The sequence below is a fragment of the Platichthys flesus genome, chromosome 17 (genome assembly GCF_949316205.1).
Source record: "Platichthys flesus chromosome 17, fPlaFle2.1, whole genome shotgun sequence".
NCBI classification, from domain to species: domain Eukaryota; kingdom Metazoa; phylum Chordata; class Actinopteri; order Pleuronectiformes; family Pleuronectidae; genus Platichthys; species Platichthys flesus.
In genome coordinates this window covers 20,169,886-20,194,030 of record NC_084961.1, presented here as the reverse complement: position 1 = coordinate 20,194,030, position 24,145 = coordinate 20,169,886, and the positions used below count along the sequence as shown (strand labels likewise).

Genomic DNA, 24,145 nt, shown 5'->3' with positions numbered 1-24,145 from the left:
TCTCACGGGGCACCACCCTTCATAGAAGGGAAAAGATAGCCAATTTATTGATTTAGATCAGTCTCATTTAGATCTAGTTCAATTAGAAATCTCAATATTTTATCATTAAAAATTATATAATGAACAATGAAGGTTATGGCGTTCTTAACAGTGTAACGGTTGGCAAAATTCACTTATGCAATATTAATGACAGAACATTTGTGAAAGAAGAACATTTATTATGAACATAATAAAGTATAAAAACACAAATTACTAAACAATCAAACTAACTAACAAGGAGGTGTGTGAGTGTGTGTGTGTGAATGTAAATTAGCATGCTTTAAAAAAATGGTACCTAAGATAAGAGCCCCCCCCTTCTTCTGAGGTTGCTTTACGACCGTTGCTTTATGGCTGAGGGGGAAGGTTTGACAAGGTGAAATGCTATGCGTGTCTGTGTGTATGTTAATCAGATAATGATAGACAGGGACAAAGCCTGTGGCGAGCCTAACTAGCATTAACCTTCATTTAACTTATACCTACAACGTCACAGCATTTATCAAACTTATAAACACACAGAATGGAGTAAACAGTCTTGCTTAGCATGTATAATTATTAAGCCCAGATTATGTAACCAGTCCGAGGGAAAGAGGAAAAGAAGTTGCTGTTCAGTTTGCAGTTCTGTGATCTCTCCTGGCTTTGTGGTCGTAGAGTTCTGCATTCGCAATTTTGTCGAGCCGTGCCCAGCAGCAGCAGGTGCACCGGGAGACGAGCGAGGAGGACTCGACCATGATGAGCGAGTGGAGGCAGACATGGTAAGTAACGTTGGCCTGGTGCTGGCTAGGCTACATTTTTGAGACATGTCCAAAACAAAGTAGAAAACGTTTTTGATTTTGTTTTAATATGCAGAATTGTGATATTATGGGTTATTATTGTTCAGATGATTTAGCTAAGCTAGCTAAGAGCTGCTAACATTGTTTACTGTTGCCATAGCAACAGTAAACTTTCTGAGCTGTAAATAGAGATGCAGAATCAAGCTGTACTCAAAACAGAATACAAGTAATAGTGATTGATAGTAGTGATATGGTGAGAAATATTTAATATTATTGTTATTATCACACATTGTCATTGTTAATCATTTAAAATCATTATGGATGTAGTAATTCATTATTTGTCATTTTAATAATTCTTTTCAGAAGTTTTATTGTGCTTATGTGTTGATCCTTAATGGTGTGATCATGTACACTAAATGATCAATTATTCTCCATTACAGGTTGTTGTGATATATTTGAGGAGTCGTTCTCCCTCTGTTTTATATGTGGACATTTGGGACCACTGTTAGAATTTGGTAAGTTTATCATGTATTTTTTAATGTATAAATTCATACTTTAATTATAATAATTTTCAAAAGGTTTTAAAAGAAACACACATCCAAAAAGTTCTCAACTCTAGGTGCAGGACAGAGGAAAACATTTTCTTTATTTTTCAGACATTATAATGTATCTCAGGTTGACCACTTGACATGTGAGAGCCTGAGGAGTTGTTCCCCCTCTGTCCATGTTCGAGGACTTGCTCTCTGTCTGCCTCCACTCTCTGCCTTCACTGTACCAAAGTTTGTCTGTTGAGTCTCCTCTAGTCTGGTGAGTTTATCATTTTTTATGTTTTATGAAATCATACTTAATTTGTGATGATTAGAGACATTATAATGTATCTTTGTCCTTCTCAGGTTGACCACTTGACATGTGAAAGCCTGAGGAGTTGTTTTCCAGACACAGTTAGAGCTGGCAGGGGCGTCACCCTTGGCCTGCCCTTTTGAGCTGGGCTTCAGCTGCAGATCTAAAGGCTGCTTCCAAGGGCATGGGGCCCTCAGCCCTTTTCTTTGCTTCTGCACCTTACAACATATATCACACCTTATTTTCACACATCCAAACACTGTTAATACCACTGACGCGTAACATATTTTACAAATCCCACTACGTAGTTAGAGCTATCTGGAGTTAAATAAATTTACTTTTGGCTTGAGAGGTTTGTGTGTGGCCTCCCTTCTTGTTGCCATCTTTGAGCTAGGTGGTAACAGTAGCATGCATGACAGAAGACGCCGCGAGATTTGTGGACTTCTATGTGGTGTCCGCTGACAATGTAGTGGGCTGGTCTGGACAGACAATGCCAGGGCTGAATTTTTGTCCCAGTCCACCCCTGCCTGCCGCTGGAGAGCTGAGATGTGTAGATGCTGCCATTGAGTCTGTTTTAGAAGACATCAACAGCGCATTCATTTTGAAAGAGGAACAGAGAACGTGGAGGCGACGCAAAAGCACCGCGCTAATCCCTATCGCGCTGGCGCTTGGCTGTTCACACCGGACAGTGAAGCGACGCTGAACCGCCGGGCAGCGCTAATAATATCACCTGTTGATCCAGGAGTTTAAAGCATATACTTACTTGTTGCTCCAACATTAAGCAACAGCGTCCCAACATTTATCTTTCTTGGTATTGTCTTTATACAACATGTTCCTAGGATCATACAACTCACTGTACTTCTCCACTTCAATTATTAATTTAATGTCATCCATGTTGAAGAACTTCGCTGTTTGCTCGGTTAAATGTCGGGTGTCGGGGGTAAATTACGTATTCTCCACTCAAGCCTATGTGGAGAATACGTAGCCCCCTCTCTCTCTTTTCATCTTTATCACTGCTTGTGTGGCTGTAGTGGATGGGCATAGGGGGACATTTAATAATGTCATTGGTCAGATTAAAACTCCAGGACAACGGAAGGGGACTTCAAAGTATGGGATGCATATTTGATCATTTATATCATATAAGATATGTCATCAATATAGTTTAAGATCGTTTTTCAGTGTGTTTCCTGGTGCGATACACTCGCGTCAAGGGCAAAAAATAGACTCGACGCCGAAACGATCGCTGCACGGTGTGAGGCATGTTAAGACTGCTTGCAGTGTGGCTCTACAGCTATAGTTGGTCCATAATAAAACCAAACAACTAGTGATAAAGTGCTGTGAAATCCACTGGTAACATTTTCTACTAGTGATGTACACTGTTTATGTGATATAATAATACAGGATAAATTAAATATGTTACATAGGAAGAAAACAAGATGGTGGGAGTAACACCTTGGTTTAAGAGGAAAGGAGTAAAAAGCAGAGAGAATTCAGCAATAATGTTACAGTAGTGTAGAATTTTAGATTACATAATCTTTCAAATGTAGGTAAAATAATACAAAATGATAATAACTGAGCCTATTCAAACACTATATTTGACCATGATCTACCTGACTTAACAACTACATCTCTCAGCAGTTTGTGATATAAGTAAAGGGCAGAAGCATTTGGTTTTATTTTAGTACTTCATTCATTACGGTAGGGCTGTGACTCAGCGGCCGATTGTCCACTACTCGGAAGGTCAGTGGACGATTCCTGGCTCCAGATCAGCAAAGCTCTATATTAATGCAGTCCCCTTACAATCCCTAACATTGTAGTAGATAAAAAAAAAGCAGATAAGCTTCATATCCTTTGCAATGGATGTTTAACCTTGTAAGTCCATCACTAGTTATATTCCAAAATGTATACCCCTCCAAGCTTCCTATCACCTTTGTTCAAATCCCTCTGTTGTCATTTGTGGAACATATCTAACACCTTCTCATTCTATATTCTCCAACCAACTCCCCATTTCCTTTTCGCGAGATTTACCCAATTAAGTGTGAATGTAATCCTGTTTTTGAAGCCTATCATTTTGTGGCATATCTGTCTATCATTATCATCATCATCCTCATCATTCTATGACAAGTTCAGTTTTGTTTCCCAGTGTGGAAGCCAATATTTAAAAAAACTACTGAGGGTCCTTTTATAAAACACCCAACTCTGTTTCTTGAGGTCATGCCTTCATTCTACTCACTGCAAATACCAGTATCGGTATATTTTGGATTGGTTCACACAACCACGCAGATTTTCTCCATCTGCATAGTATCAGTTTTAAAAAACTCAATGTTAGTTTTGTCTAAGAAGGTTAAAACAAAAAGCACCTCAACGTATATGTGAGATATCTCCAGATATCTTTATTAATGCAGTCCCCTTACAATGCATAACAAAACAATCCACAAGTCTTTGTGTACAATTTATGGAAACTTCCATAACGTCCATATCCAGGTAGACATATATGAATATATAATGTTTATTAATTCCTGTTTTGTTAAAAGATATTTAACAATCAGCAGTATGGTATACTGACTACCCAGTCAGATTTATTCTTCCCTTGTTGAACAGATTTTTATTATGGAATGCTACATTATTTTAAGACATGGATGATCGAACTTTAAAGTTCCACTTATTCTAAAAGCCACCACATCCTTGCAGTATTGATTCATCAAACTCATTATGACCTGCAACAGCCCAGGTTCCCTGCATTTCTGCCTCAGCACTACCAAGGTTTTTCCCCCACTGCTCTCAAGACCTATATTTCTCCAAATTGATTCAAATTGATTAGCAGGTTAACACTTAGGGAATTATTCCTCCATGTGTATTCAGCTCACATAAAGCTGCAAATGAAACCCTTCGGGGTATTGATTTTGGTCCTCTCATACCGCGCACATTGCCGGACACAACCCAGGTTTATGGTGAAGGAGTAGTATGGGTAATTGACCAGTCCTGAGAACAGAGACTCAGCATGTCCCAGTGGAAATCATTTGACACTCAGTTGGATGTTAGCCTTTGTATGGGTGCGTATCGACCCACTTGTGTGTTGTCCGATCTCATTTAAGAGCAATGCGCTCCCAACAAGCTGGGCTTTGTCTCGTGTGGAGAGGATCTGATCACTGGCTGTGACAGCTGTCACCTCTCAAGCACAGATGAGATCTATAGACAAGAATTGTGGTGTTTCATATTAAAACTATTTCAACGGAACAAACGTTTTAATTTCTTTTTTGGAATAACGTGTACTCTAACGAGAACTAACACTGTACTCACCAATGTCAGCACACACTGACAATGCTTTACAAACAACACTTACAATAAATACAATTTGAAGATCTTGTATATTTTTAATTAAAAAATGTTTTATTTTTTGAATATTTAGTTTAGATTTGTTTACAAATATTTTTCTGTAGTATCATAAGATAAGTGCCAGATACCTTTTTAAACATGAAAACACATCTGCATTAGGGTTCTTTGTTGTTATAACTAGTTACTAATGTCAGACTGTACTCGTGTATTATCCACATCATTATGGGAGAGCGGGGTAATGTGGGACATTTTTTACATTTGCTCCCCTCTAGGCGAGCTAAACTGATATATCAGTAAAGTTTACACATTTCCCATTAATTCAGGATGTTTTCTAGCCATGGAAATGATCAGAATGTCTTCAGGACAAAGGGCAGTGAAAATATGATTGTTTTAAAAAAAGTGGTCTTGTGTCCCACTTTACCGCAGCTACGGGGTAAAGTGGTCCACTAACCTTTTCCACTTTAAAACTACCATAATTAAAATCCTGACAGCTAGATTGACAACCACTAATATCGGACTAGTAACAGAATCATCGGGATTGGTCAATCAAGCATATTTATGATTATTATGATTCATGTGATCTCTTGCACACCCTATCTTACCTGCACAGGGACAGGGATATTGTTTTTCTCTGCGTATTCAAATGCCAGTTCACAGCACTTAACTGGAGCAAGACCATGGAACTGGTCAGCTAGTTATTTCAAGTGTTTGGCAAGCTCCTCCTCCATCTCATCTGTGAATATTCTCTTTGCCTCAGCTACTGCACCCCAGGCTACGGATTTTACTTTCCCTTTCTCTTTTTTATTTATGAATCTTTTGAGGGTTGTCTTATCAATATTTCTATCCCTTCCAGCTTTTCTTAAGGACTTCTTTCCTTACATGACCTCAGCGGCTGCACTCTCCAACTCTGCTAGGGGTGTTTGGCCCCAGGTTGTCTTCCTGGTGTATAGTTTGTTGGCATGATGGCTTTTCTACAATGTTTATGACATTAAAAATAAAACATATATAATGTAATATAACACTAAAATATGTTTAAGACTAAACTTAACTTGTGCTTCATGGTGGGGTAAAGTGAGACACTGTCCCACTTTACCCCGAAGCCACAATTTTAGAAAAACAACATCTCTTAGCAATTCAGGCTAATCTTCAGCTAGCATCAATCACATGGTTTTATATCTTGGAAGTTCATCAACATGTATGATATAATTTTTTCTACCTGAATCAATTTGTTTTGACACAACAGTTGATTAAGTTCAAAGCAAGAAAATTTACTTTTACATGCAAAAAACACATTTTTGTGAAAAAACATACTTTCCACAGCACCAGCACCAACTTCTCATTTATGGCAAGGGGGGAATGGGAGGGGGCTTTTAAACATAATAGTCACATGACCACAAATGTGTTCCGTTGCCTAGATACAGGGGGAGTTTCACATCACCCAATGTCCCATATTACCCCGCTCTCCCCTACACTGATTTAAAACAGAATAAAAGCAGGGGTTATGTATGACAGCTTGAGAGACTTTGGACTTTCCTCCACAGAAGTTTATTTGCTGATAGGGTTCTGTCATTTCTACAGGTTGTAGATGACAGAACCCTGCTTGTGTTTCTGCATGACCTAATCACTTATTTGAAGGTTTTTTAGATGAGCATCTCTTGGCGACTGTACAATAGCAGAATTGGCAGTTCAGCTGCTGCTCATGTACTAAAGATTTACAATGGGGCATCTGGCCCTCTGTTGGATTTCCCATCACGATATTCAGAGAATTCATGGTGACAATCATCCAATTACAAGGATTTTTGAGTTTTACAAATCCAGACAAGAGTTAAAGGATTGATTGTCACTTATGTGTCTTCCCCCTAAGGAATGTACTCAGAAATAAATCTGTTAAATACAATGGCAAAGGCAACAAGCTATTCTGCACATTGTGACAAAACGACCCGAAAGCCCTTATCAGTGGCATCGGTATTGACAATGAATTGGAGGATGACGTCAGGGTGATCTGGGATTGCTTTAGAGGGGTGTTTTGGTTCCCCCTGAGCTGCCTGACACTGGAAAGTCCAAATGAATTCAACTGATTTTATTATTTTATTTTACTAAGTGTTTTGTAGCTTTATGTCATGTCAGATGTTAGAAACTGGGACACAGTTATGATTCCATCCAGCCAGTTCTGTTCTGATGGGCGGGAAAATCATATGGTTTCTTAGCATCAACCTAAACTGATGAAGTCTACCCAAAAAAAACCCACCAATCAAATAAAAAAGTCAGTCAGATCAGTCAAGTCCAATCCAGTCAGCCAGTGACCCAAGTCAGGGTTTTTTTGCTGCCAGGAGCTGATGAAAGATTTTGTCTCAGTGACGTGTATTTGTGCACTGATCTGGATAAATCTAAGGAGCTACCTCCTGCTGTGAGGATGGATGCTGGTGGCAGATGAAAATGTGATAACGAAAGGGATTCAAAAGCCTCTCTTTTTAAAATCAATGTGCCAGTGAGAGTTGAGCCCTGCCTGAGGGCCGTCATCTGCACTTCCTCTGACACAGTCTAATGACTGTTCAAAGTATGAAGTGGTTTGAATGATGGCACCTCATCGGGAACAAATTAGTCAGCAAAGTACGGTTGTCACCAACCTAGGTGTGAGCATTTTTGATTTTGGTCCAGAAAAACAGACGTCAGCAATGAGTGTCCATATTGTACGAAAAAAGAAGGAAATCCAGTATGTCATGGTCATAATTGTCCTCATATCACAAAAATCACGAAAAATCAGTGTGTTATCTATTCTTTGCAACTGTCTATACTGAGAGCTGTAATGAACACTGCAGCTTCGGGGCAGGGATTTCAGTACCTTCCAATAGTCTTTTAATAAGCCCTTGTTAACTTTCTCCTTGAGGGAAATCCCGACCCCAGTATATGCAACGCTCAATTACCCAAGTGGATATTATGAGATTGATTCTCAAAGGGCCATGGGAAGCTGGTGAACACCAATAAGCAAACAGTAGTTTCAGCAACAAAGAGAAAAAATTCACCTTGTTCTATTTATGCATTTTGGTCTCTGCTCATCCTTTATTCAGAACACAACTGGAGACCAAGTAAATCAGCAGCAGTATCTTGTTACTTTCTTGTTACTTGAAAGTCAAGTTTTTGCTCCTCTGCTCCATGCAGACGATGGCCCCACCCCCTTATCAGCAGCCACTGACAGTGACCTATGGTGCTGCTCATTTCCAAGTGCGATGGGAAGTGATGGAGGCCATGTTAAACAATTACTGAAAGCATCATCTCGCTTATTATCCCTCCATCAATTACAGCCACAGCCTTTAATAGCCGATATTAATCACAGGTTTAATTAAGAGATTGGACTGGATGGACGGGATGTGATTTACACATCATACTATGGCATGCAGTATATGACAAACAGTAATTTAAATTGGCCCTTCTTTAATGTATGTACTTAAACTGAAACTTTATTTTGAGAAAATGTGTTTTCTTTTGCTATGTAAGACCTATTGATGCAAGGTTCAATCTGTACAGAGTAGGAAGTACAGAATATTTCTCCCAAAGCCCAAAGCCAAGCAGATCGAGTGTCTATTTCATCCTGTTGGATTTGCAGTCCTGACTGACATCCAGAGCACACGTGTCTATTACTAAATCACTCATTCAGACATGAAGATAGTCAAAGCTAAAAAATATATTTATAAAAAATGTCTCCTCTTTCAAGTCACTTCTAAAAGCCCACTTTCAAAAATCGCCTTTAGGTTATTTGACTTGGCATTTTAGTTTGTTTTACTCTATTTGTGTTTTATAATATCATTAACTTTTATTGCCCTTGATTTTTTTATTTTCTCCTTTAATGAGTTCTTTTTTATTGTAAAGCACTTTGCAACTGTTTTAAAAAGTGCTCTATAAAGATAACACACACACATACATATATATATATATATATGTGTGTGCTATCTTTCTATATATATATATATATATATATATTGCTACACTTAGCATAAGGCAATGGTATCAAGCATTTGCAGTTAGAGAGTGGAAAGAACAAAAACTGTGTACCTCAATCCAAATGAAAACTTCTTTTCTTCAGTCAAAAGTAACTACATTCATCTAATCAACTTCAGAAAGGTAAACGTCAGTAACCCTTTTGAATCACTAATTCTTGAGACATTACATTTTGGTCATCTGGTGGTTGTTGTCATATTAGTTACATCTTTTGAAGTGGCCCACTCTAATTAACAACTCTAAGTATGACCTGCTTACTTTAGTAGTAATTCATTTTACGGTCACAAACCTTTTAACTACAACACAAATGTGTCCACTAAGTTCTTAAAAGGTTTTGGACTTAAAGTATTTGGTCACACACATTTATGTCGGTCTTTTCCAATAAGGGCGTAGTTAAAAAGTGCTTTATAATAAAAATAAAACCCATTAAAAATGAAAAGAGAATAAAACAAACCAAGAGCGATAAAAACAAATGACATTATAAAACACAGAGTAAAATAAACTAAAATGCCATTAAATCAAACCACCGAAAAGGAAAGATAGTGGATTTATGCAACAAATTTGGTTGCCATGATCTCAGTGGGTCTGTAGTGGAACAGGAGACATGAGGTATTTGATAAAAAACATCTGAAGAACAGAAACTGATCAGTAGTTAGTAGGAGGCAGGCGTACAGAGAAGCAGATTTATTTAGATGCAGGACTTCTGATATGTACAGTGCATGACTGATTACTGTTCATTTCAGCAGAAATCAATGTTATGTCTGAAGTCTGTTGGAGGGAAATGGCACGTCAACAACAATGAGTTGACTTTCATAACCGCTCTAACACACCCGTCTCTCCCCCTCAACACACAGCTCATGGCTTTTGTGTCTGTGTGAATTAAACTTTACATATTTCCACATGAATAATGAGGGCTTCATCCCAACAATGGCAACATCCCCCCTGAGGATGAAAGAAGCATTACTGATGTGAGCATCTGCAGAGAAGACACATCTAAGAGCATTTCTTTCACAAACATGAGCTCACAATCGTATTCATAAGAAAAAAGTTGACAAGAGAAACTAATTATTACAACTTAATGCTCCTGCAGGGAGTAACCTCTTTTTATGTCACAGTAAAAGAGTAAAGTACAGGAACACAGAGACATTACACAGCACTTAAATATAATCAAATATTCCTAAAAGCCTCCACTCTGCCTTTGAGTAGCACTCTTCATCTCAAGCACTCAGGGGCAATATTAGTGGTCTGAATCCCAGCACCTTCTGCCCCTTAGCTTCACTTGCTGTCCTCCTGGATGTCAAACTGTCGGTTGGGTTTGGTGGACTCCAGCATGAGTTCGTACAGTTGGCTAATCTGCTCCCCCTGGAAGTCAATGAGTTTCCCCTCTGACAGGTTGGCTCCAAACTTGACGGAGCTGAGTTTCTCCCCTGCTGAATCCAGTACCTGAGTCTGCATGGTGTCCTTGTATTGCTGGGGGGGGGGACAGAAAAAGCAATATATTGATCAGTAAAGTATCCCAAGCATATCTGCATCCTATATTGGGATTACATGGTAGGAATTACTATGAATTCAGGAAATGAAATCATATAGTGTAGTGATGCATTCACTTTTGAAACCAACAAGATTAATGACACATCTTATTTATATTAACCAATCATCACCATTTGGTATTATTGAGATCATGATGATGTCATAATGAAACAGTTTGCAATTGAGTTTATTGTAAATTTGTATTCTATACAATTTGTGCTGTATTGTAAAGAGTATATTTTAAAATCATTTGAATTCCTTATTAATTCTAAAACCAACAAATCTAGTACTAAAATATGCTATTATACAAGTTCTACAATACTAATTCAATGATAAGGGGGTAGAGCGGTCGTCCTCCAACCAGAAGGTCCGCGGCTCTAATCACCAGCCAATGTCAAAGTGTCCTTGGGCAAGATGCTGAACCTATGCTTTGTAATGAGTGGCCCCTCATAGAGGTTGAATTCACTAATTGGAAGTTGCTTTGGAGAAAGGATCAGCTTAATGAAATGCAATGCAAAGTTGAGAAATTCAAATTTATATATGAATGAAGTTAACAAATTCCATATCCAGTTTATAATTGGATACAAACAAGTATTGTGTGTGTATGTGAACCCAGGTATACTGTGTTTTCTTTCTTTGTACCATAGAGCTGAATTACTTCCAAAAGTGACTAGAAATATATCAGTGGGCCACAATGAACACACAGTCACTCAAAAACCCTCCTGCTTCTGAGCAATGCTAACTGAAGCACCAAATATAAATAAATCTGCTAATGTAAACAATGTTCAACAGGTGGATCCCTCCTATTTGAGAATGATGTGATAAAAACTAGTCTCCAGTTAAATTAGGGAACAACTAAGGCATTTCCTTGTATTGAGTTGTGACAAAAAGAGGAATTGCTGTTTTTGTGAGCCATACATTTTGTGGCAACTGGAAAGTTTACTGTACAACACTCCATTTCACTTAATGATGGTTAGTTGACAATTTACTGTTATTTCCATTGGGAAAAAAACAGCCAAAGCCACAAAGTCTACCTATGACCTTTAGGTTTTTGTTACATTTTTGTCTTTGTGGTGGTTGTGTATTCACCTGAGTATGTTTGTTTGTTAGCAGATTTTGTAAAGGGTGACCCAAAGAAGAACACTTTACATTTTGGAGGAAATCCTAATAAAAAGGGCTGATACAGGAGTTTTGTTTCACTTTCTCTAACATGGCATATGAATGTGTTAGTGGGGGTATGCACTCATTGAGCAGCCTACTACTTCCTTGCAGCTCCGACAGATGTTGTGAGTATAAAAGCAACGTGATAGTTGACGTTGACTGAATTAAGTGGCCATGTGACTGATGTGGGAGAGTGCTGTTTGTGTCACAGATCCTCACACAGGAAATATCAGCACAAGTCTCATCCTCAACGTATCTATTACATAAATGAATAAGTATAATGTTTACTGACAACACTGATGTCAAACGTGGTCCATCAGCCAATTTGTGATGAGTCAAAGCTGCCAGTGGTGCATTTGAATCATCCTGAACAGCCGCCATATATATAACTTATAAAAATCCCTCCAAAAAGCACCCAGTCAATGTCCTGTGCTTTCCCATTCGCAGACATCTTTGGTTGTGGATCACTCCCACTGTAAGCTATAACAAGCCATTTATCTGAGAGGCTTTTTCCTCCACATAATGTAATTAAATTGAACATTTGCCAATATCCTCCCTGAATAAGGAGGTTACAGATCAGATGAGTACTCCAGTTTGGTACACACTCATATTTTATTTTCCTTCCGAGGACTTACTGGAAAATTCTAGGTGAATAAATCTGTGAAATCATCTCTGTGCTATTGTGTCTGGATCCATAACATTAACAAAAGCCATGTTTAGGCCTCTGGTAACATCATCAATGTGGTCGGAAAAGGTGAAAAGGTTTGTGTCTTTCCAGGGAAAGTCAGAAAGTCATACTTTGTTTCCTTTGATTCACAAGTTATGTTGGATTACATTAGAGGCCAGAGTAAAATTTTTTAGGGATCTGAACATTTATACCAATGTTATTACCAATGTCCAGCTGCTCAACTCCTCAAACAGCCGTACAATGACAAAGTTAATATAAAGTTCAGCGATTCAGCTGACCAAATCGAGTCAACTCCACTGTCTAAAATCATTGACTTTTAAGGGGCAGTTCAAGTGATTAAGTTGATAACAGGCCAAAGTCCATCATGGCTTTTGTCTGAGTGCATGTCTAGAGACTTTCCATTCGACAACATCACAATAATAAAGAGAGCTTCCTGGTTATAGTTAAGACACAAACAAAATAACTATTCAAAATAATGGCTCACCTCATATGTTTGTAGGATGATAGTATCAGTCAAATATTATTCACATTTCTTTTTAAAAGCCTTTAAAAAACACTACTTCAAATACACCCAAGATATGTGCAGGCTAAACGCCATGGCCTGACAGAGCTGTTTCCGTGACAAGGTGGATATTATGTCTGCAGCTAGTGCAGACATAATAAAAGCAAGACAGAGCGGACCGAAAGGCGTTAAAGGTAGGTAAAATTATTATTTGTTTTTAAAACAGGAAACCACACTGCATCATTATTATTATTATTTTATTTTTTTACTATTTTTATTAGTAGTAATAGTAAAATACTGTGTTGCCATATGGAATTCCGCCAATTATGTGTAGTGGGTCAGAGCAAAAACCAGCAGTGATAGCAGTTACAGCTTTGAAATAAAATCTGTCTCCCTGGAACCTGGCACCTCTGAGCAGCGTCCGACGGAGCAACAAAAAGACACAATAACGAATTTCTACATGGCCACTAAGGCCCTTTTTACAGATGTGCCATAGCACTAATCATTATAAAGATGAAATATTAGCCTAAGCCTATACATTACAACAACACTTCTTGTTATGGATTACTGCAGCTATTAAAATAAGTTGACATCCAATATGTAGCTTTATTAATGAGTTGTGTTGAAATTAATTTGAAGAAATTACCTACAGTAAATACCTATAAGATGAAACCTGACCTTCCCAAGAGTCCCCATTTAAACAGAGTGAACCAAAACATGAGGAACACAAGGAACGTTCAAAGCCAGTGAGGTCTTTTGGCTCATTTATGCTGCCTTTACATACGAAGACTGATACCTTTGTTCCAAACTATGTAACTGTCACTGAGTTTAAAAAATCTGTTTGTGTTTTGTTATGATCATATTTGCAATAACTCCAAACAAACAAGAAGGCAACACACACTCTAAATAATAATCAATGTTATTTGTATCATTATTTACAAAACAGTAATTCAATTTTATTAGGTATGAAATACTAGTAATTTTTTATATGATACTCTGATCGGTTAAATTCCCAGTAAATGTGCTGGAGGCTAAAACATGTTTATCCCACTACTACTACCAGCTCTATGATCAATCCTTTAACTTAACAGGAATTGGATTTAAATTGAAGCAGCTTTCAGAATCGGTCCCTGTCTTTAACATTGTTCCATTACATACACCATTTCTTCTGGGGAGCAACCCAATTCTAACCATTGAGTCTATGCGCTATCAACCTGCATAAGCTTCTCAACATTACCTTACTCTTTTTCTAAAGCTGCTCTGCCACCATGTGGGGATGGACTGACATTACAATAGAAATATACAAACCCTAAAAAATGACAGAACATACTAAAGCATTTATCTAATATAATAGTTTGCTCCTAGTTTAAATATAGAGCGTCAATGCGAAGTCACTTTTCCACGTCTGTGATTAGTCATATTCACTAAACACCGCCCCCTTTTATGTGCACACGCTCATAGCTATAGTAGAATAACCTCGGTTGACTTATCAAGTTGATAACGAGCGATGTGTGACTGCATTTGGTAGGTTAAGGTCAGCTGGATAACTGACAGATATCCTGGGTAGGTTGAATCGTTTCGTAGTTCAGGTCCTGGGGCCTCATTTAAAAAGCAGTGCGAAGGATTCATACTCAAAGTTTACTTGCCCACAAAAGCTGAAAATTACATATGCAAAATAATATTTAGATATATGAAACACAATATTTCCTTTATAAATCAAAGTCCACCTGAAAACCTGCCTATGTGGATCTGCCCCATATCTCACCCTCTACACACCCACATTCAACCATAAATGGTCATTGCAAAGAAAATAGTGACTAGATACACTCAAATTGAGGTGATTTTGACTAAGTGAGGTGGAGGTGAAGAAAGACGTACAGCCGTTTGATATCACTGATGAAAGAAAATTTGAGTATGTCAAAATACTCCAAGTACTCTACGTCAACATTTTAAGGTGAAGAAAAAAAGAAGAAGTCAATGCACCATCAGGAAGTGACGGAAATGTTTCTACACACACATTTTAATCATGCAAAATTGCATACAATATTGAATTCAGAGACTACTGCGATTTCCCCATCTATCAGACTCAGTTCAGCACAAAGAGTAAAGATCAATCTTCTGAGAATCTAAATAAGCTGATGAGTCCTTCATCTTCACAGGTCAGGAAATCTTTGTGGAGACTTGATTTCTCCTAATCCTTCTATCAGTGCCAGTGCATCTATCAAAGAGCTCTCCAGTACACTTTGTGTGCCTGATAGCACAGACAAATCCACTGCATAGATTTTACAAAGAGAACTTATGATTTACTTGGAGATGAAAAAACTTAAATTTATAAGTGCAGCTTATCTATTAAAGATTCATTAAAAATGGTCAGTGTATTGCTCCAATATTATGGATACATCCCTGTGCAGATAGTCTGAAATATCACAACCCATCCGTCTGAATTAAGAGAATAACCTGTCTCAGGCTCAAATTGAAAGGTGACTTTGTTGATATCCAGTTCTCAGTGGTCCAGCAGGATTTGTGCTCATTTTGACAAAGCGAACACATCTTAACCACCAGTGCTGCTGTTGCACAATATGTGGTAAAGAGTATAAAACATTGTGATACTTAGATGCTAAATTTCCAGTCAACCTACTATGGTTCAATAAACTGCCATCGAATTTCTGGATCTCCACGCTATTCCTGTCGCCATGCAGAGCTCTTTCTCCGAAATACTTTCTTATCTGTCATATAATTATTGTATAATACATTTTAACTTAATTAATAACCAAGCTTTATGTCATTATTTTCTCTCTTATTCCTCGACCTTCTATGTAAAGTGCCCTGAAATAATGTATGTTATGGTTTTATGACCTGAAATGCTTGCAACCACCAAAATGTGGTTTTGGTTCTCAAACTGTTTGCAAAGCATGAAATTACATAATGTAAGAACTGTAATAACAAGGAACAAATGTTCTTGTAAATTGATGAGATATTAACGATAGGGAAATCCAGACAGATGCACGAATGACAAAGTTATGTAAGTCAGATAGTTAAGTGAGTTGTGTTGACTAAAATATATATGTTACACATTGATGAGGCCTCTGTTCTATTAACAGCACCTCAGTTAGTCTCAGTACCCTCTACATGTACAGGGAACAGCATGAGGAGGCTCCAGCAATAATGAAGCTGTACTTTCAAATCAAAGTGTTTCTGCAGTTATTTCATTGTAAAGCACAGACACACACACACGCGCACACACACACACACACACACGCACACGCACACGCACACACACACACACACACACACACACACACACACACACACACACACACACACACACACACACACACACACGCACACACACACACAATGGGCTTAGTTACCTGCCACTCTACCATGAAGCCCTTTGCTTCCTCGGGTGATGCCCCTTTATGTCTCCTAAACTCGTCCTTCACATACTGGTCCCCCAGGGCTCTTAGGTCAATGGGCAGGAAGCGATGCAGGACTAAAATCCTCTTGTACAACGAACGGACTTTAGAGACATGAGTAGAAACCGCCATTACGGAGCAGCTCGGGGTAATAAACTCGGATTTAACCTCAGAAGCAGCGCCAGACACAGCTGAGTTTGCTGCTTCACACACAAGGAGAGTTATTTAACACATTTTCTTGTTTATCCCGGAAGTTGTGCTTCTTCTACAGAGTGGGAAAATATAGGTATTACCGCCACCTGCTGTAGCGGAGAGGTATCTCCGCATGAAAAAAACTCTACTTCTGCTAAATATTCTTTGCTGCACAGTAAATTCTGCATTGTAAATATCCATGTTTACTGTCTGCTTTGTCTTGTAATATTTAATGGAATATTACATTTGGCTTTCATTCAGTGACTTAGTAAAGAAATTTCCAACTGCCAAATACCACTAATCCAGCACAACTGGCTTCTGGACGTACGTGTGATAACTAAACATGAATCCCGGCATGAAGATTGAAAATTAAAATCAACGTAGTATGTGACGTATGTTAAGCAACGCATTGTGAGTTATTTACTAACGCCGGGTTCACACCGGACGCTGAAGCGATGCCGAAGCGACCCTTCAGCGCAGCGTCATGCCTTAAATAACAGTTGGCTCCCATCCACTCCCATGTTAAAACTTTGTGCGGGTCACACCGGAGGCTGAAACGCCGCCCTGCGCCAAGGCTGCCTCGCGCCGTGCAGCGATCGTTTCGGCGTCGAGTCTATTTTTTGCGCTTGACGCGAGCGTATCGCAGCAGGAAACACACTGAAAAACGATCTTAAACTATATTGATGACATATTTTATATGAAAGAAATTACCAAATATGCATCCCATACTTTCAAGTCCCCTTCTGTTGTCCTGGAGTTTTAGTTTGACCAATGACATTATTAAATGTCCCCCTCTGCCCATCCACTACAGCCACACAAGCAGTGATACAGATAAAAAGAGAGAGAGGGGGGGGGGGGGGGGACTACGTATTCTCCACATAGGCTTGAGTGGAGAATACGTGATTTACCCTCGACACCCGACATTTAACGGAGCAAACAGCGGAGAAGTTCTTCAACATGGATGACATTAAATTAATAATTGAAGTGGAGAAGTGCAGTGAGTTGTATGATGCCCGGAACATGTTGTATAAAGACAACACCAAGGAGGACACATGTTGGGACGCTGTTGCTTAATGTTGGAGCAACAAGTAAGTATATGCTTTTAATCTACTGGATCAACGGGTGATATTATTAGCGCTGCCCGGCGGTTCAGCGTCGCTTCAGTGTCCGGTGTGAACAGCCAAGCGCCGGCGATGACGTGGTTGATTACGTTACCGTTGATCATCTGTCCATCATCGTATAAAGCCCGCCCTGACAATCTGATTGGTCCGGATGATTTCGAACCGGGCATAATTTCTCCCCAACGGAGCGACTCCAGACCGAACTTCCTGACCTCAAATGTTGTGGGCGGGGCTAAATTCGTCTGGCATCCAGGCTAGTGATAGACAGGCACGTGCATAGCGGTTGAGACTACACTGTGATGCTGTCGTTGCATTTAAATTTTGCACCAGATACCAAATTGCTTGATGATTTATTGCTGTTTATCTCCTGCTCCTTGTGCATATGTAACGCTATTCCCCCCCCCACCCCCCACTCCTCCCTCTGAGCTCCTCCGCAGATGACAGGGTGTGTTTCTTGTTGCTCCGCCTGGCCTGACTGTGAGGAAGTGTAATCACAGAAACACCTATGTGGGAGAGGGTCAAGGTCTCACTCTCTGTTTGTCTGGAGTAAGAAGCAGAGAAGTGGCTCTGTTTCATGCCTGATAAGGTAACACAGCTTCAAATGATAGCTATTCACTCAACTCCTGATATTTAAATAGCTTACCTCATATTGGTAGGGCTGATAACCACATAACCATGACCAGGAGGATGAGGCCAAACTTGTCTTATTTAACGTTCACCTCTGGAATGATGGTTGGATTTCAGCTCCTTCGCTTTCTATTGGACCTGAACGTTTCACAAGAACAGGTCACATATTTTGAGAGGGGTGTGGAGCATAATGTCAGGCAGGAAGCAGAAAGACAACAACATCATCAAACAGGTAGGATTCTTTTTTGACTTTTTGAATGAATGTTTAATTATTCATTTTTTATTTGCCTTACATGGTATTGTGTAATTTACATGTTGTGTTTATAATTCTATTCAAAACTGTCATATATATAGGATTTTAAGTGACCCAGTTTCTGCAAAAATAGGTTTGAATCATTTCTCAGTTATTATTTTTGATAGAGGCTCTTTTACTTTGAAAATATCAAAGACAGTCTTCGAGCCTTATTTACAACAGAGGGTATAGGCTATACTAAAAGTGAATGTATAAAGTGTGTATAAAGCTAATTAATATCACTTCTAAAGCTATGCTGTGAGTGGGAAAGCAGGCAAAGGATTTGTGTGTTATGGCACTATCAGCAACTATGGGGATGGAAAAGGTATTCAGATACTTTTGGTAAAGGCAACTCATTACAAGTAAAAGCTTATCAAAATTAGATAAGAAGTAATTTCTCAGCAAAACATTATATCAAAAGTTATTCTACTTCTAAAATCGAAAGATTACTCATAACTTCTCTTGTAAAAAAAACCCGAAATGAATACAAAGTACAATATTTCACTCCAAAGTAACTACTGAGCAGAAGGATAAGGACCCTTATACTTTTCATCACTACTTGACATTCTGTGTTGCATTCTCCTGATGATAAACAGTCGAGTTGGAAAATTATGCTATTTTTCATGTAGGCAGAATTTAACCTGCAGCAGCACAGACCAACAGGAAAACATTGACAGACATTGACATTTGCAATTGCTTGATTTACTACCAATTTATACATATTAGAGTAAATGTTACCTGCTGAGGGTTAGTCGATAAAAAGCAGAAAGTTTTAACATAATTGTGATTTGGTTAAAGCACAGGTATGGCTGCAAAGAGGCCACCAGCACCAAGACCCTATACACTCACTCTATACACATGAGCATTACAAATATTTCAAATTTAGCTGAAACAAGCCCCTGATAGAGTACTATTTCCAGTATTGGGACAGAGGATGCATTTCATATAATAAAGAGGAAACTTTCTGCCTCATCTCTCACAAATTGATTATTGGAGGTATTATTACTATAAATAGAAAACTATAATACATTAGGTGACTATGTAGTGATTTCATGCATTTTCAGTTAAACCTTACCTTTAAGAACCCAAGTGTCATTTGTGGCTTCAGGGACTGAGTACTAGTTACCTGAAGGGATGTTAGCAAATTTCCATGCATTACCCTTTCATATTTTGTGCTTGTTGTACCTCAGCGAATCACACAACACGCATCTTATGTTGGATCATGACGGGACCCAAGAACCTGGAATCCAGAACCAAGCACATCAAAGGCACGTGGGCAAATCGCTGCAACAAAGTGCTGTACATAAGTTCCGTCAAGACAGACTTCCCCACTGTGGGGCTAAATGTCAGTGAAGGAAGGGAAAACTTGTACTGGAAGACCATTCGAGCTTTTCAGTACATCCATCAGCACCACCTGGAAGAGGCAGACTGGTTCCTGAAAGCAGATGATGACACATTTGTGATAGTAGAGAACCTGCGCCACACCTTGTACAAATATGACACAGAGAAGCCGTTGTACTTTGGCAGAAGATTTGCCCCTTTTATTAGTCAAGGCTACATGAGCGGAGGAGCAGGTTATGTCCTTAGTAAGGAAGCACTGAGAAGATTTGTCAAAGGTTTCAGCTCTGGGAAGTGTTCCCACGTCTCCAACATCGAGGACATGGCTTTGGGACTGTGCATGGAGACCATGAAGGTGGAGCCTGTAGACTCTAGAGATGTAAAGGGAAGACAAACATTTCATGCTTACCCACCAGAAATGCACCTGGTCAGACAATTCCCTAGACCACGACCTTGGTATTTGACTTATGAATACTACACTCCATTCGAGGTAAGCAACGCCTAAGAATCTGGGTTTAGGCTGATCTCAATACATTTTGTGAAATGAACACAATTAATTTAGATACCCACTCTCCCTGCACACTTGTGTTGTTTGATTCCAAACCAACCAATTTTTGTCTCGTGTCTTTGCAATAGTTATATAAAATGTAGACATACAAAATGTAGCGTTAAAAGCAAGAAAGTAAGAATTTTGTCGTTAGAGGTCAAAGTCACAGTGACCTCATATTTTTATGAACATGATATACTAGGAACACCAACAGTTCTTGACTAGAATTTGTAGGTCAAAGGTCATGGTTACTGTGACCTAACACAATAAAAAAAAAAGTATTGCCTTGTGATTGTGATATTTGAGAAAATCCTTTTGAATTTGGCACACATGTTCACCCCGACTCATGGAATAACTAGTCTAGAGCTTTGGTGAAAAGATTGTTCAGGAAATTACTTTCATAATTCAATTTTAACCAAAATAATCACTCATGATGGTATTATTTTTATATTTCAAATTGCTAAAATTTGTCATGGACCCAGGGAGAGGCGGTGGATTAGTGGCAGAAACTTGGACTATGGGCAGAAAAGGTCTCTGGTTCGTCTCTGGCTCAACTCCATGGAGAAACAACAAAAAGACGAACCTGGATTGATCTGTCCAAAAATCCAAGAGGATTGTCCCTACCCTGTCTAGTGTCCCTGAGCAAGGCACCTTACTCCCCCAACAACTGCTCCCCGTGCGCCGTACATTGCTGCTCACTGCTCTATGTGTCCTTCAACCGATGGGTTAAAAGCAGAGGTTAAATTTCCCTACCTGCATGAGTGTGCCTGTGCATGTCTGTGCATGTATTTGGGACAAAATAAATGTATCTTAATCTTAATTGTGAGTTGAATAATGAGTTGAATTATTGTGCATCATACACTTAAAAAAGATCTGACCCTGTGGGTCTTAAGAGACCCCAATGACCTGAGTGTGTACACAATCAAATTGTCTGTGTTTAGGAAGAGCAAAAGACATGCGTTCAGTTAACAATTATGTTTATTTACCGTTGCAGAGGAATTGAAAAATTAAAAAAAAAATATGATTGTAAATAATGATCTTAAGTAAAAGACAATAACTTTAATACCACATTTTTATAAAAAGCTAGAATAACTTAGCTACTAAGATCACTGGAAATAAAAAGTATATCAAAGTAAATAGTGGGGGCTATTATGCAGGCAGGGTAATCACAATGGGGAGATTCTGTCGCAGAACCAAATTGAAAACCTTGCTAAATATGGGGCCCTACTTTACAGTGACACTGATATGGTGGCTAGAGAAGTAGAGTATTGATATGTCTTCCATTAGTCATCTAAATCAAAACCTGTGCTCTCTCTTCATGTCTTTCCAGTTTTATTTCATGGTTTCAGTTGCTAATGTTTATCCTTCTCGCTCTCTCTCAAGGGTCCAGACTGCTGTTCAGATTTTGCTGTGTCCTTTCATTACATTTCTGCTGTCCAGCTGTATGTTTTGGACTACCTCACATACCATCTGCGGCCATATGGATACAAATACAGATTTAATCCGGATAAAGAAAACAGATCTCAACTCATCAAAACCACGTAAAGTGTGGATGTGTTTATGATAACCTATGCACTAATCGGACAAGCGGTTTCAGACATTTCAGAACCAAGCTTAATTTATTTACCAAAATGTTCTATGAGAATACTTTTATAGCTTTTTATGGTTAAAGACCTGTGGATACTCATCACGTCTTCCTACCGAGGTCGGATGTCAAGTTTGAGTGGGTCTTTTTAATACTTTGAAATTAAGAAATAATATTAACAATCACATTTTAAAATGTTGCATATAAAGGTGTATTTCTCCTATTATCAACCATGTATATTAGTTAAAGCTACTGGGTTAGTACACAACCTGCCTATCTAGCACTTACTGTTTACAACTGCTGCATTTCTTTACCTGATCACCTACACTTTGTCTTGTTGTAACAGATATAGTATTTAGTACTTACTTCACACTCTCCTAAAGTACTGAGGTTTTAGTGTTGTCCCCCAGTTTTATTTTTAGAAGAAAGTGTCTAATGAGTAAATGTAATGTATAGCTTAATAGCAAGAGGGGTAATCCACAGTAATATTGGTCAATTAATGCAGTAAATGTATCCATGTGCAGAAATAACTAACTGATCTTATGCAGAAATAAATAAACTGAAAAATTGCAAACAAAATTATTTATAAAGAAAATATGGGCACATGGGCAGACTAACTGTATCATGTATTGTTTTTTGTGTTATTTTATATCATCTGCTGACGTAACAAAATATAAAAACTTTTTATGCTTTGAGTCCGATCCTGCGTTATTTTTAGATTTTTGTTTGTGCACCATAAACTGTATGGTGTTCACACAGCATTTAATGGGTATTGGTGGGGCATTTAGCTATGCTAATAGGAGAAAGTGGCTCGCACTTTTAACTTACAAAGACATGGCATTCATCAGTATAAGAACACAGATGCGAATAATTCTGCAGTTTAAGAACACGTCATGATTCTGAATAAATGTAAGAAAATGTTTAAGAAGTTATAAATGAATGAGGCCCATGGTTTTCTGGCGTCAAAAATGGGACAGAAGCGTTAAGGACTTAGGAAAGGAGAACCATTGAGCAGAGAAATTACTTCTCCCCCCTCACTCTTTGGGCCTCATTCAACAGTATCTTCTCTTGTGGTATTATAAGAAGCCTAAACTTCTATGCTTGATCATGATCGTGATGGTGGATCATGGATTTTGATCATGATTGTGGATGGTGATCATGGGTGGCAATCCTGGTGGTGAATCGTGATGACAGCTGATCGTTGATCATGAATACAACAAGATTGGTTCCTTTTGGCAAATTTTTGTATGTACAAATTTATGTTAGACACTGTCTTTTCTCATCAATTATGTAAATAAATTGTTATAGTTCTTTTATTGATGTGCTAATGTACCTGGCATCTATTGCATTTCTGTCGAAGCTGGAAGAGGGATCACTCAAATGTGTCTTTCAGTTTTCTATGTTTTTCTTCCCTCTGTTAAAGCTTTATTTTTGTAGTTTTTCTTGTTGCGGGTTAAGGACTGGGGATGTCGCACCTTGTTAAGCCCTATGAGACAAAATGTAATTTGTGAATATGGATTATACAAATAAAAGTTGTTGGAAAACTGGGTGGAAGGATACGGTATGGGTCAGGAAAGAACCCAATTAAATTTGTTGCGGATTCGGATGAGGTGATTACTACCTTCATTTTTAGGTAGTATTTCCTTCTACTGTTTAGATAGATAGAAAGATAGATGGATGCTTTATTAATCCCAAGGGATGTCGCACCTTGTGAGGCCCTTGTGAAATTTTGATCTGTGAATATAGGCTATAGCAATAAAATTTGATTGATTGATTGAAAACCCATAATCACTAAGCTTGTCGCATGGAATCTTTAGTGACATACATCTATCTCTTCATGACCTTGCAGTCTGTATGAAAGAATTAAGAGATAGCGAGAGGCTACAGATCAGTAGGATTGACAGCAACTAACGGTCTGTACCGAAAGTCTAAATTGTCTCAATGTTGCACTTTGGTAACAGGTTTGTTGAAATGTACAAGCTTTAAGAAATCATTTATTTGAAAAGTTTATTTTTATTAATATTTTCTGAGTTCACTATTCCTTCTGGTACATTAACAGTGTTAAAAAATAAAAGAATATAGTTTACAATCAAGTGTGTCTCTTCATACAACATTCATAACATAATGGAGATTAAATGATTTTTTTAAGATTACCTAAACAGCTA

The 24,145-nt window shown here is 38.4% G+C and overlaps 2 protein-coding genes and 1 long non-coding RNA gene across 3 annotated transcripts; 2 read left to right on the top strand and 1 right to left on the bottom strand.

Annotated features, from left to right (window-relative positions):
- Positions 1-443: 443 nt before the first annotated feature.
- Positions 444-1,998, top strand: LOC133972805 (uncharacterized). Its single transcript, XR_009924480.1, has 4 exons — positions 444-791; positions 1,250-1,324; positions 1,485-1,616; positions 1,703-1,998. It is a non-coding gene; the product is annotated as an uncharacterized LOC133972805 (long non-coding RNA).
- Positions 1,999-9,650: 7,652 nt separating this feature from the next.
- Positions 9,651-16,550, bottom strand: sdhaf3 (succinate dehydrogenase complex assembly factor 3). Its single transcript, XM_062410596.1, has 2 exons — positions 16,234-16,550; positions 9,651-10,451 (listed from the first exon to the last, which is right to left on the bottom strand). The coding sequence occupies exons 1-2, from the start codon at positions 16,408-16,410 to the stop codon at positions 10,257-10,259; spliced, it is 372 nt and encodes a 123-aa protein (XP_062266580.1). The 5' UTR covers positions 16,411-16,550; the 3' UTR covers positions 9,651-10,256.
- An 891-nt stretch (positions 16,551-17,441) lies between these two features.
- On the top strand, positions 17,442-24,045 carry c1galt1a (core 1 synthase, glycoprotein-N-acetylgalactosamine 3-beta-galactosyltransferase 1a). Its single transcript, XM_062410573.1, has 3 exons — positions 17,442-18,450; positions 19,701-20,338; positions 21,779-24,045. Exons 1-3 carry the CDS (start codon positions 18,267-18,269, stop codon positions 21,938-21,940), a joined length of 984 nt encoding a protein of 327 aa, XP_062266557.1. The 5' UTR covers positions 17,442-18,266; the 3' UTR covers positions 21,941-24,045.
- The last annotated feature ends 100 nt before the right edge of the window (positions 24,046-24,145 follow it).

Coding starts and splice junctions, on each gene's coding strand:
- c1galt1a (XM_062410573.1), top strand. CDS start 18,267: ATGACCAGGAGGATGAGGCCAAACTTGTCTTATTTAACGTTCACCTCT. Junction 18,451..19,700: donor ACAACAACATCATCAAACAG/GTAGGATTCTTT, acceptor GTTGTACCTCAG/CGAATCACACAACACGCATC. Junction 20,339..21,778: donor AATACTACACTCCATTCGAG/GTAAGCAACGCC, acceptor CTCTCTCTCAAG/GGTCCAGACTGCTGTTCAGA.
- sdhaf3 (XM_062410596.1), bottom strand. CDS start 16,410: ATGGCGGTTTCTACTCATGTCTCTAAAGTCCGTTCGTTGTACAAGAGG. Junction 10,452..16,233: donor GCTTCATGGTAGAGTGGCAG/GTAACTAAGCCC, acceptor CCCCCCCCCCAG/CAATACAAGGACACCATGCA.